At 30.9% G+C, this 15,076-nt stretch overlaps 1 protein-coding gene across 1 annotated transcript in view; it reads right to left on the bottom strand.

Moving 5' to 3' along the window:
- LOC111631919 (kinesin-like protein KIF26B) overlaps positions 1-6,953 on the bottom strand; it is a 91,275-nt gene extending 84,322 nt beyond the window's left edge. Inside the window, exon 1 of the mRNA XM_023376256.1 lies at positions 6,886-6,953. Coding sequence (XP_023232024.1) covers positions 6,886-6,902 — 17 coding nt within the window. The 5' untranslated portion in view covers positions 6,903-6,953. The remainder of the gene's footprint in view (positions 1-6,885) is intronic.
- Positions 6,954-15,076: the final 8,123 nt, after the last annotated feature.

The following is a 15,076-nucleotide window of genomic DNA, read 5'->3' as shown; positions in this document are numbered from 1 at the left end:
TTTTAACAAAGTAAAGTATAAACTAGGGGTATGGTAAGAATCCCCGAGGGGTAATCTTTATAGTATACAACTAACTAAGGGGTTGGAATACCGTGACATTCGGCATGATTTACATGAAATGAACGAATGAATCACCTCGACAACATTTGTGCTTGTGCATGTTGCTATATTCGCATTCGCCCGGTTAGTTTTATTGCATTATATCTCAAAGTAGATCCGCCCCGAATTATAACATCCACAGGTTTGTCGAAGTTGACTCACCTCCCAATAATTTCCATCGTCTCCAGGGATAATAAGGATTATCGAAAATCTAACACGTCCTAAAAAACATAAATAACTGTTTACGGGCTTGTTTTTTTTTTTATTTAAAAAAAATCTATGTTAAGGCCTTATTTTAAAAGTCGATAATTACTTTACAGGATGTCTCTTCTTAAAGCATGATTAATTAGAAGAATTAATTTTGTGAGGAGCTACAACCATTGACCAATGGTGTGTCTGTCCATAAATGACAAACCAGAGGTGTTTAACAAAGTGTAAGAATTGCAGAATTGAATTAGGAGTGCTGTAATTAACTCAAAAACATTCAACAGCTGTTGCCGATTTCATTACTTTCAATCGCATATGAATAGAAATAATTTAATTCCGAAAAAAAAGCATTTAAAATAGTCGACACTCGTCTCTAAATCTAGATTTTTCGACTCCTCTTTTTTCATAAATATTTATTCAACTTTTAACAACCCCTACTCAACTATACTAAAAATATCGAAATTGTTTATTGTCATAATTTTGTTTTTTTCTTCCGACAACAGAAAGGAAGTTTAATATTTAAACCTTCGATTCAGAACTTATAAATAATAAAAATAAAATTAAAAAAATAACAAATATATTATTTATTAATTTTTATTTTCTTATACATTATTATTAATTTTTAAATATATTTTTTTTCTGTTTATTTTTTAGACAGAAAAGAATTCTGTTAAAAATAATTGCAATAAAGTATTTTTTTTCCTTCAAATTATCTTTATAAAAATTTTTATAAAGTTATTTTTATGAAAAAGTTTTGTTTACCGGAATTATTTTTATATCTTGTTTCTTTTTTCCAGAATAAAAATGACAATTTTATTCATTAGTTTTACTAAAAATAGAAAAAAGAGAAAGGAAAAAAAAGAAAGGAAGGAAAACCTTTACATTCTTCAAAAATTTAATATTTCTATTTTATGTTTTTCAGCTTAAGTTTTTTAAGTTTTTTTTCAAGTTAAAAAGTTACAGAAAATTTCAAAATTCGGCTCTGTATTTAATAATTTAAACAAATAAAAATATAAAATGAAAAACCCGAACAATAAAAAAATATATATATATAAAAAAGCCATACCTGATAAGAAAGAATGTTTTTGTTCTCAAGGTTAGAGTCTTGAGAGATGGGAAGAAGTAGAAACAAACTTTCAAAAGAAAACACGTGTAAATAAATCCTACTAAATATCTAGTCAAACAATGCAACTTTGCTGAATGGGATTTGTTGTTTCGTGATTGTATTTTAAATCTTCAAGTCACGATAAGAACCCAAATGTGGAAAAAAAAGGTAGATCGAATAACAAAAGTTCAGATTCCAGAAGATTAGAGGTTGCTGCTAGAAATATTTAATAAAAATACTTGGATCTGCTTGACGGAGATTGCAGAAAAGATTAGTTGTGTGAATAAGAAAATGAAAAAACTAAAACTAAATTTTCTTCTTATTTGCGTATAAAATGCTGTTAAAAAACGAATAAATATTTCTGTTTTATAGGAAAAAAAACAGTAAGATTTATTCTTCTTACAGTTTTTTTTACTTACATTATTTATGGAAAAAAATTAACTTTTTCTTAGATTTTTATAAATTTTAGATACAAAAAAGTAGAATCATTTTGTAATTATTATTTGCTTTGAAATGTATAAAAGAAACGTAGAAAGTAATTAAAAACTCTTCGTTCAATTATAACTTTACTATTAGTTTTAATGACACAATCGTAGTAACAACTATTGGACTGACAAGTGCAGACTGAAAATATGAAAGAGAAGACTTCTCGTCTAACTATTGCTCTAACCACTACCTGGCTATCGGCTATTGTTCTTTAGAGTGGTTGCCATTACTTTGCTCCCTGTCCTCAATCATATCTGTAACCGTCATTGTCTACTCTGTTCCCCTCATTCTGGTAAAGACGTCAACGCTATTTTATACCGTATACCAACTACCGCGTTGTTGTATTGTGGTTACTGAGCCGAATGCAGTCACATTAAGCGAAAACGTCAGCACTACGGGATCTAAGTTAATAGGACAAACAAATACAAATATATCTTTTCGTCATATTTCAAAAGTTAAAAATCTTCCTACCAAAGTTTCGCTCTTAAAAAGAGATGATTACGTGCAGAATTAAAGTGGTGCATTGTCATAGTACCACCCTCCTCACCCAAGATGGTCCACCCAGACAGGTGATTTGATATCTGACTCACTGGAATTGGGATGGAACCATCTGATAAGACGTAAAAACGACCTTCGACCTTTCTTTCTCCATGTCTCCTCGTATGGCTTTCTTTAATAAGTTTCTTTATTTTATATACGCAAAAATGCATGGTTAAATTGTTTTTATTTGATGGATACCCACAAAGAATGTTGTAAAGTATGAGGAAACATTTTTTATTAAAAATTCCAAGCGTTATTTAAGAAAAAAAGAATAAGTTTATGTCGTTGGATTTATAAAATAAAAAAAACAGAAAACTAATTTTAAATTGCCGTACAGTACATTATACAAAAATAATCTTCTTCAACAAATTTTCTTGTGGATTAAGGTTTTAATACCGATATTAGTTCAGGATCAGAAAAAAGGAAAGGCGTCATAAAAACGAACATTGTTGAAAGGATTTTGTTCGCATTTTTTTTTCAACCCTTCAATAATTTATAAATAGATACCAACTTTTTGGAGGATTTATTTATAAAATATTGTCTTATTTGTGCTTTTGAAAAGCGAGAGAAAATATCACTTATGAGAGAAAAAGTCTATGCCAAAGTGTGACATATTCCGACATGTGCGACACAAGCAGCTGCTCAGTCACTTTGAACTTTCAGTTTTGTTACTGCCCGAAACGGTTTAGTTTATGCCTCCCCAGATGGCACTGTCAGAGATGTGACGTCAGTTCCCCTCCTTAACATTCGTCAGTATTGTTCGATTCTGTGTGTCCAATTGGGCTGTATGTTCCTATTAACCACACATCAACATTGTTGCAAGACATTCAATGAATGCTGTTTGTCGCGACAGCTGGGTCAATCCCAAACCGGAGACATCTGTAATCTTTTTGCCAAATCACATGTGACAATGTTGTCAATTGTCGCGAGAGTCGAGATATTGCTTTTGAATAGAAATCGCACTCGATAAGTTCTTTTTTTCAACAAGGCGAAAGTATGAATGGGCCGATAACATATATACGAGATTGGTTAAAAGAAGTGCAGAAACGAAACTAAACTGGAAGTTTTTCACAAAGTATAAAGAAAAAGCGCAACTTCAGGCAAAAATTTCACGCAAGAGAAACGCGTAAAGTAGGTATTGTTGTCAACTGTAGCTGTTATATGTCCTTTAAAGGATCTAAAAAGGTGACCCAGTGCTAGATTATAAGAAACCAGATCGGAACCACAAAAACCTTAGAGGACCGCGTCCTCTTTTCTCGTATTAAAAGTTCCATTGTTCCTTTCTTTCGTGTACGTGAACATGTCCCTGTTTTCATTAGATATCCTTATATGGCCAATAAATGAATTTTCAACTTAAAGCATTTTTATAAGTCAAAACTTTAATTTCGTTAGTTGTACATTAAATAAAACTCGTTACTCAGCTTAGGCAAATTATTTATACGGCAATTTCCTGCGGAAAACAATGGAAACCTACCTTTTGTAGTACGCATTAAAAGTTTAAGGCGAAAATCTGAAATCCCGGTAAAACCGAACTTGGAATTAACAGTCGCCCTGTCATTCCTGATAACCTATGGCAGTGCCTGTCTCTAATTAATGTCCTGTTTGATAAGATAAACTCTCAGCTTTTTATCTGTCTTCAAAAGAAACGTTTATTTTCAGGGAGACTGCGGACTATTCTAGTCATTTATCTAAAACTGGGGCTTACCGTTTTTGTGGTTGACGCCTAACCGCTGCATAGAATAACCCAAACAATTTCAATTATTTATCATTATGGATCACAGCGTATATTTCCAATGCAAAAAGAGCAGAAAATCTCTTTGAAGATCATCAAATCATATAGCGCTACTCTGGGATGAAACAGCGTGATCTATGTCGTTATAACATTAATGTGGATTCATTTTCTAAATGCATTAATTAACAAGCGCCTGTATCGACCATAGAAGGCTCGATCTTACAAACTACCTGCGATAAATAGGCCCATTATATCTAAGCGTGCCCCACCTGGATTGATATGCATATAATATTTATCTAACACACGCGATGGAAACTCTCTTAACCAATCTTTCGCCAGCGCTGAATAAGATGAACTAATTGAATCGAGTTAGAAGAAGAAATTTTATAAGATTTACAGAAATTTTTAGCCGAGTTTAATTATAACTATTAATTATTTACGCAGGAATCCACCAAGTATGCTTATGATAGAAGTTCTGCCTTATTAATTGAAGAGAGCGGAGTAGGAAAAAAAATATAAATGAGTAATTACTTTGTTTTTAAAGAAAATAATTATTGTAAACCTCCAGATGGAGAATTAGAGGGCAACCAGGTGTTCAATATGTAATGTTACGTCATTTAAGGCTGTTCAGGGAGTCTGCGTAATTGGAGAATTACAACGATCAATTGTTAGTGAACGTGCTGTGGAATATCATCTGCAGATTTAAGGTCTAAAGATAGGAACCTCTGGTTACAACTACAGGCTATTAGTGATTTAGATTCGATTTTTCTGTTTCAAGTTGTTTCTTGCTAACAGAAAAATCGGTTGCCGAAAGAAAGTGTGGTGATCGGTAAACTTATCCACTCTACTTTAAATTCATATTTAATGAATGAAGAAGGATTGAAATGCGATAGTTTCTCTCTGCATTTAAATCTTATGGAGTTAAAATTAGTTTTTAAAACTTGTCTGTGATAATTATTCATCATTTAAGAACTGATGAACTGTTTAATTAATGCTAATTTCGAAAACGAAGGAATTTTAAGTAGAAAACTCGAAAACTTTTTGAAAATATTAAAGTGGAAATATTTTCAAGATTAGTTTTCATCCCACAATGAGGAAAACTTGTTTGAAGAGATTCATCACAAACCTACGTAAAAATTCTTGTTTATGCTATGCAAACTGTCTTTCTTATTAAATTAAAAATACTGCAGAAAAAATATGTTTGATTTATTGCTTCATTTTTGACAAATTATTAATGAAAATAGAAATTTCTAATTTTCTCTTAATGATATTATCATTAATCTTAATAATACTTAATTTTTATTTATGCTAATTTTAGGGATAAAATTATCTCACGCGATATTTCCATAATATAAGTAAAATTATAATTTATTAGATTAGTAACTATCAGATTTTGCTATTATATAATCAATTTCGTAATCGAAGATAAGGCGACGAATTTACAAATTACCTTGATTAGAACACAAAGTCCAGAGGTGATTTTATAGCCCATTAAATAACAAAATACCCTAACAGACGTGTCTGACAGAAAAGAAGACTGATGGTCTAAAAATTTCACGTCTGGTTCTAATCCGATAGTAACCTTTGACCTGACCACTTTACAACTTATCCGTAGGGCCAACTTGTAGCATTGATTCATATGCAAGCAGGTGGCAACACTCTTGCCTTGACCGCACCTCCCCCCTTACTACATATTCATGAAATCATACTGACAAATGTTTTCCCCTAACATTGATAGTTGGTCCAAAGTACCCTCTTATTCACCTGATGAATCATGTAATAACATGGTCTTAATTAAAGGTTATGGTCTTGGTAGAAAGCTCGTACCATCTGCCTGATACCAATTGTAGTGGAGGATGCACGGACTATACTGTTCTGTCTCTTTATTAGTCTTGTTCTGTACGAGTCGTTAATGTACAAGTGGCCATGTCAATAAACTATTGGATAATTTTACGATTTTGTTCTGTAAATTATCGCATATCGCCATCTTTTATTATCATGTATAATTAGTGTAAAGCTTAAAATGCAATGACTTAACATAACAAAATTGTAAATTTTAATTATACTGTGGGGATTATGGTCTTCGTTTGTTCTGATTAAATTATCTCTAACTCTCTGTATTTAACAAGAAAAAAATAATATAAATTATTAGTCGACTGTAGCAGCGAGCCGGAAAAAAATAGTGGTTAACACAAACCATCACTTTTATATAATTTGTTTTCTCAGACAAGTTTATGGACGGAAAGCAAAGCATTATTTAAGATCGAAATCTTAGCGAAGAGTTATAAGATTTGATGCTTTTTGCATAAAATTCCCGTCAAACATAAATTACATGACCCAACACGGAATTTTCAATAAACAAATGAAAAACATTTCTAAATATAAAGAGAGCTTTTTAAAAAATTCTAAAACGAAACGTACTTTAGTATGTCTATAAATTTCACCTTTAATTGGACACCGTAAATTAAAGTTAGAGAAAGAACTGAAAGGAGAAGCAGGAGAAAAAACGCTTACAATTGTATGCTAGGTCTATATATCAAGCTACTGGCTTGTGCTGTAAATATTCTTACTGGAAAATGGAGTTGAATAAGATTAAAAAAAAAAAAAAATTGTTGCCAAAAAGGATGTCGTGCAATTACTACTAGACAAGTTGCTCTCATTTTTCGTTTCGTGAGGTATTTGTTAGATACAGACGATTTTCTTTAATGTCACTGACCTAATTAAGCATAGCATTGTTCATTTAGTAATTGTCCGGGTCGGAAACCGTTCTAAGGCGAATTTTGAATATCTGCAATTCGATTGGCTAGTTTAAAATTTCGTTTAACGGTCACTTTACAATTTGAATTTCTTCCATCGAATAACAGATGTCGATTACCGCCTACTCAATTAAACTTCCGTTTCAGTTTCAAGACATAACTGATGAATTTGTTTTACGTTAAATTTCAGCTCGTAACCTGTAAAAAAGAAAGGAAAAAAGTTTAAGGAATCGAGATCAAAAACTACCAGAAATAATCATGATGGTTGCTATGACAACTGGTTTCTCATCATCCACAGAACAAGAGATTGAAAAAGTACAGACTGGCATCAAACCATTTTCAAGTAAGTTAAGACAACGTTGGAATTCAATAGTATGTTTTCTACTTGTTTTTTTATATATTGGGTCTAACAGAATATAAAGTCTAGTCCTAATGGAATTTTTCAAGTCACACATTCGTAAAATTGACAGCTGATGTTCGCTACTCTTTTTTCACGTTTATATTCACATTAGCAGTTACGAGTATAAAAATAAAGCAACAGAATACATTTACAAACTTTCGTCATTTGATGATTAATTTTTGAAAAGTTCATTTAAATGAAATCAGAATGTTCTTAATTATATTTTTCAAATTTAAATCTCTAATAATATCAGTTTTTTTTCTTCTTCTCACCTCTGTCTGCAATATCAAAATAAATCAAACAAAAATGATTGAATATGTTTCCTTTATCATTTTATCTTTTTTACCCCTCCTTCGTGTCATGATTCACCATAATTATCTTCATGACGTCAGAAAAGATAGAAGGTTTCTGACATCAAAAGCTGAAAACTGTTAATAATGAGTTTAGGATAAATTCTTTCCTAACCTCTCTGCATTCCAAAATGTATATGTGATTCTTGTGACAAAAGCTACTACAGGAAAAAAGGAATTGATTTTTTCCTTCTTCAATAGACTAAACTACACCACTACTTTTTTTTACTTTCTGCATTTTTTTAAAAAATGATACAGTGATACATATGCCAAGACTTTTAAAAGAACATTGTATTTTATTATTGAACACACTTAAAAGCTGTTCATTATTAATTTGTATACAGGTTTAAACCTTAAACACCGTAAATTAAATCATGAATAATTTATGTATTTGTTGCAGAATTTTAAACATTTACGTGTAAATAAAAGTTAACTGCTTTGTAATAAAATCGATATTTATATTAAATATTATAAATATATAAGTCTATTAATAACAATAAAATTAATAAAATACGAGTAGCCCTGCTCCTATTTTTTACCGGGCCGGAGGAAGGTTGGGGCTCGTAGTGGTTCCTAGCCCTAAAATTAAAGCTATTTTTAAAGGTAAATTAAAGGTAAAAGGGGCCTACTGTATCCCCGGGCCCCATACAAACTCTCGCCCTCTACGAGTATATTCATTTGCTCCAGGAAGATTGTACTCGTGTGTGTTTCAGTTAAAAAAAATAAAAGTGAATTTTAAAAACATACTGTGTAATGAAGGAAGAAGAGAGGAATGGGAAAAAATCTGTATATTTTGGGGAAAAAATGAAACTTTGAAGAAATGTAAGGTATGCAAATTTATTTTAAAATAGTAAAGTACATTTAAGTTATGTAAATATTCTAAAATAAAAGAGATTAAATTTGTTTTAAAATATGCTATATCAACGTATTATAATGTAAAAGTCGATGCTAGAGTAAAGGTAAAGGTGTGTAATATTTTCTTTAAAAATCCTTTTGAAATAAACTTAAAAATTTATTTTAATGTACTTGAAATTATGACAATGTATTAAAACGAAAGATTTAAATCGATTTTAAATAGGACTTATAAGTAATTAGAATTAATGGAAATTACAATCAGAAGAAAATACGTAACCTTAAGCAGTAAATATTTCTTAATTGATAAGTGATTTAATTATAAATTACAATTAAAGTAACTAATTCGGTGTTGTACCGTAAGAAGTATGTTGCCACAAGAGCATGGATGTAATAGAAACGGAGGTGTTCTCCTAAATAATTGTTGCAAATTTCGGGTACTACCCACCGCGGTCATCAACAGCCCGGTGGATTTTATCACATTAGGCGCTCTAGAGAAAAATAATTTTAGGTCTAAACTACTTATCGTTGTTTAGTGGCATCATTAAAGACAAAAGATCTCAGTCGCATTCGTGTTCTGCATTAAAGCTTAGTAGTTTATATAAGTAGACCGAAGACCGAAGTACTTAGTTATTGTTTTCTCTATCCATTAGGATAATACAGATGGTACGAGATAAAGTGGACCTGGGTGTTGTCGAACCGAAGCTTTTTGCAACAAAGACAAGGCGTCGGTATACGCATTATCCAGAAGGCGTATTCTCCCTACACGAAGTGACGTAACCCTACCTGACCTTATACGTGATATTTAAAAATGTGGATTAATGTTAAACGCCTTAAGAATTTTTAATGTCCGCACCTCCACGTATCGGAAAGTTACAAACAGAAATTGTCATTGATCACGATACGAAATTTTCAAAGTTTTATGATGATAAATTTAATTACTAACATAAACACGATGGGTTTTGATAACTTAACTACCGCTTTACCAATGAGAAATTTTTTATAAATTTCTAAAAAGTGAATATTTCTACTTTTGCATATTAACATCGACCTACATGCCTGAAAAGAATGGATATGAATTTTAATGATACATGCCACGATATTGGTTAAATTTCCTGCTTCTGTTCTTTCTGTTTTTTGGGTCACATTTGTATGGAAGAACACGAATTTTGCCTAAAGACATTCGCTAAACGAGTTTATCTACGAATGGATACGAAATCTATATTCAATTCGGAAGTAAGATTAGCATTTCTCACACTTTCCATTAAATCTTCTACTGATCTTCTACACATAGTCTACATATTATATCTTATATCTAATATGATAAGTATTTTTTGTAAGAGTATCATTCGGAATGAATTGTTGCTGTGAGTGAAACTTATCCGTTAACATAAAAAACTGAAATATCGATGAGATATTTTAATAGCAACCTTACAATAAAAGCAAAAAACAATTATTTTAAAAAAGACAAGCAATCATTACAAGTTATCCACTCCAGTTTCGAGTGCCCAGTAATACTGCCCACCTTCATAAGTATGTATCTAGTGTTGTTGCACATCTAACAAGATAAAATAAAGTGCATATTTCTAATTTAGTAGATAGGCCCACGTTCTTCCTCGATTTTTCCAAGTCCAACGACCCCTTAAATCCTCATCTTATGTTTCTTAACAGCTATCCACATTGTGATTAATGCGATGTTTTGTGGAATGTCAAGAAGAAAAATCCATCCAACTTACATCACACACCTGCTGAGTAGACCTATTACACACTCAGAGTGGTTGTGTAACATTATAACTTATATCTATATTCAGATCAAAAACTATCCACGTTTTCGAGTACTATTAGATATTATAATCAGTTAAAACTGCATTTTAAATCATTTTCCTAGTTTCATTTTTCTTGTTTAATTAAAAAATTATATATTTACTTCATAAAAAAAAACATAATCTTCAGTTCGGTGGTCGAATGATGTCTTCTGGTTTTTTAATTTATTTTAAATCCCTATTGGATTACAACCAGACAAAAAATAAAATTATAAAAAAGGAGAAATATCCTTCAATTCTTATGAAAATTTAAAGAAAATAAAATAAATAAAATTAACTTAAAAATATTTCTAGTGCTCTAATATATCGTTTAACTTATGTAAAGAAGGAATCTATCCGGAGAAATCAAAGAGGAGAGATGACACAAGTTACATTACATTAAGCACCTTTTTATCTTAAGTTTAATGTGGATCATATTTTCGAACGTGTCCAATATTCCGTAATTTATCTATTTTGTTTATGATGAGTAAGGCAAACTCGCACAAATTTTCAAACGGATTAAGAGTAGTGACGCATATTTGTCTATTCACAGACGGATACATATCCGGTACAAATATTGACATCGTTTAAATGATTGACTCGTGATTCAGGGTCTCTGCTAATCCTCTCTCTACCATTCAATTATATCCGGAAATCGACCGGAGTTAAAACTGTCACTTCCGGAACACTGAGACTTAATCCCTCAGGAAGGCACGGATACTCGACGAGAGTGACTAAGTATCGCTACCTTCCATAGCACATATGACTCAATCTCATACTTCCATAGACTAGAGGTAAAATATTATTTTCCCTACAACAAAAATCCTAGTCTGATTGGCCTGGCATTTCAAGCGTTGACGTGACAACCGAGCTTAAATCCCGTCCGTATGAAAAAAAAGCCACTTTGAATAAAAATATGTAATTGCTGAAAGAACATAAATCATAACAGTAGGTCATTTTTTTACTTTTTTACATAAAGACTTTAAAAAAGTCGGCTGCATATAATTGCCGCGCTGCAAAAATCGGGTCAGGTTAAAACGTAATTTAAAAATCTAGATATCAGTCACAAACGTTATATCAAAGAAAACTTGCGACACATCATTGCAGAGTTGATGAGCTGAATAGATGCGAGAACATGCTCCGATGTAAATGGGGCTGCACGGTTACATCGGTCATGTTTTACCAATCTGTGTCAAAATATATATTGTATCTAAGCTTGTTTATCTTACTCCTATCGAAATATTCACTTCTGTCATCGATTACGTCCATAATAGGTTTATTATATCAGTGAATGTCACGTCTACTTATTAGAATAGGTCTGCACGCCTTGTTTTTTTTACCTACATTTCGCTAGTTACTTATACTGTATTTGTTAACCACTTATTTTACGGGATAGTTCTTGATTGTATCCTTTTATATCAAAGTCCTAATACGTATATTTCAGTGTAATTTTTTTTCAATTAGCCTCTTTTCTATTTCCTCGTCTGCGATGTAGAAAAAGAGCGAAAATCGCAGCTGCAGTATGAATTGTAAACAAACGATTTCAATCTATCAGCATGTAAAACGAGACACGAAAAAATCGTCATCAGAATCAACTGGTTAGTCCAGTTGTTAAGCAAATAAGTGCCAATCGATACGTTTGTTAAAGGGCAAACGATCGTAATCACGCCAACTGTCTTACGACCACTAATTATTTGCACGCCATATTCTACAAAATTTACTGGCGCCATCTGACGATAAAAATCAAAAATTCCGTAAATTCATTACTCGAAGGGAGAATAAATTTTTTTTAAAAATACAAGAAAATTATTGTTATTTAGTTCAGTATAAAAAACAAACAAAAAAAGGAAACCTGAAAGAGCTTGGTTAATCTCCGTTCTTCTTTTATCCTATATTTAACCTATTTGCCTAATATGATTCACGAGAGAATTATCGACACATTTCCATAGTTATGATTAGGATTTTATTTTTTGTTTCGCTTGTTTCTGAGTCACAGGGAATCTTCAGATTACTGCCAGGATCACGATTGTGGCTGGGCAATCAGTCACAGCACTTGAGCAGGCTTAAGTCTATTGTGCTGTATGGAAATTTTTAGCTCCTCCAAAGCTTCTCTCTGACGCGAATGATGGATCGCTGGTGATCCAATTATGGACTTTAACGAATTCACGAAGGACAGATGTCCATCGTCCTTATAAAATATGTTTATAATCGACTGCTCCCGATACCGCACCCAAAGTACTTGTTGAATTCACAGGCAAGCGACTCCGTTCCCGACTGTCATGTATCTCCCACCTGCTGTAACTAATCCTGGTGATAATCGATTAATCCCAGACAATATTAATGCTGTTTTCATATCGAGGTGATATTTTAATTAAGCGGCATTTTACCTTAAATAAATATCTTACCGAGTATTATTTGCTGAATTTTAATAGCTTATTGTATTCTTTTACTCTTCAATAATCTTATCTTAATTTTTAAAAATTTACATTTTTAAATTTTAATTAGCAAAAGTACAATTAAAACATTTTAACGAAGAAATAATTTTAATAATAGACATCGAAACAATGTAATTTTGTATAAATTTAAAACTACATTGTCCCGCCATCTACCGATAAAATAAACAATTAATAAATTATTTTTTTAATTTTCGATTCCATTCTGGAGTTATTTTAATATTTAAGTTGACAAATTATAATGAGTTTAAGCAATTAATTATTTGTGTTTCATTATAGCATGAGTAAATTAAACGAGAGTGAGTTACGGCGAGTTTACTATTTTTTTCCTCCACTTCTCTTCTTTAATGCAGCAATCTACTACTAGATGGCGGCAATTTCAATTCGGTTAGTAATTATACTCGTTCACTCTCTCCTTCATTTGCTCTCTTATTAAGTCCCTTGTAATTACTGTGTCGATCATAAAACGGTATTAATTACCTCGTTTTAAGAACAATTTTTCGATCGCAACTTAACAAAAATGTCTGCGGGATTACAAGTCTGACGGCTTCATAATTAATAATTTTTTCCTCTAAAAATAAAATATAGAAAAAGCAAATTTTCTCTTTATAAAATAGTAAATAATATTTTTATCAAAATTTTATTATTTTTTTATTGTATAATAATAATAATAATAAAATATTAATTTTAAGAAACTTTTTCAAAATTTAACTTTAAAGTGTACCAGTAGATGGCACTACGTGCATTTATTAAATACGTGTTAAGAAGATTCCTGTAATTTGCACTAATATTTAAATTTTTAAAATTAAGAAATTATTTTTAATTTCTAATTTTTATTGTTAAATTAATATACAATTGTTCGAAAATATTTATTTACAATTGAATCAAAGTAGATATATTTAAATAGTTATTAATCGCTGGATAACCGAGGCGGTTAAGGCGTCAGTTATAACCTCTCTGAGAGATTCAGCATCGTATCCCGGAGAATCTTTTATGGGCGGCAAGTCCCGGATATTGACCGAATTGTGGGCCTGGCCAAACTTACGATGGTTATGGAAAACGAGCCCTTTTATTGTCCACAGGGCAGAGAGAGCTAAAACTAAAGGAAAAAATGTTGAAAAAATTGCGCTTAAAGCTAAAATCCAGTTAATAAAAGTTAACAGTCCGAAAAAAGAAAGAAAATTGCTAAACTCAAACTTCGATTAACAGTGAAAAGTGATTTTAAAAAAGAAAGTTTGACAAAAACTTTCCTTGACCAGGTTGGTTTAACCCCGAGGAGTATTGAAGTTCTATGGACATACAATTCTGACATATTTACCTTTAGGAAATGAGGTTTTTTTTCCTTAACTTTTTGATAGACGAATTGGAGTTTATAAAATAAGTTAAAGGTTACACTCAAGTTCACATCGAAGACTTTATAAAATATAATTCAAATGGTAAATAATGCGGAAAAAAAACTTTAAATGAAAATATAGGCCTATATAAGGGCTTTTCTATTGTGTTTTAATATTTAAAGACTTTTCTTAGTTTTGTTTCGTGATGGAAATTATTCGGTATTGTTTATTCAGTTATTTACTAATATGAATTTAAATTTTAATAATTTACTTGCTATCAATACGCTTTGGTGAATGTTAGGTTGAAGGTAAATACGTGTGAGGATTGGAAAATTCGCTATCGATCCTTTCTACCGCTATTGAAACGTTCTTGGCTTTAGTATATTATTTGTATGTTCACAGTTACCAATTCAATTTTAAAATATTTCTACTTAAGGAGTAGGGAATCAATAATTTCTTATAAATTATATAACAGTTTTATTCATTTTAAGTACGAATATGTATATATTTTTACTTTTATTTTGGAGAGATTCGAACTCCGAATTAAAAAAAGAATCACTTTTGGAAGACATGAATAAAAAAAAACTGATATTAAATTTCTTTTTTAAAAATTTAGTTACGTTACTTTTAAATTTTAATAGGAATTTTATTTTCTTTTTCTTAATATTTTTATCAAAGATCGTATGTAAATGGTTTACGAACTTTTCTAATCAGATTTTAAATTAATCTGTAGCGAATAAAATATAATTTATGTAGCGAGCTTTAATTCTTACAAAATATTTATATTATAAAACTGCAATGCACTTCTAGAGCCATTAAAAAAATAATAATAATATAATAAAAATAATTCTACGCAATTTAGTTTAATTAAAGAATTTTATTTAAAAAATTATCCTATTTAATAAATTTTAACCGCTTTATTTTTTCTTAATAATTAAACTAATCTGCTTAAACTTTTAT

The sequence above is a fragment of the Centruroides sculpturatus genome, unplaced genomic scaffold, assembly GCF_000671375.1.
Source record: "Centruroides sculpturatus isolate CEXI.00-Female unplaced genomic scaffold, Cexi_2.0 scaffold807, whole genome shotgun sequence".
In the NCBI taxonomy this organism is placed as follows: Eukaryota; Metazoa; Arthropoda; class Arachnida; order Scorpiones; family Buthidae; genus Centruroides; species Centruroides sculpturatus.
Note: the sequence above shows the minus strand (reverse complement) of the source record. Positions and strands in the feature narration are given on the sequence as shown.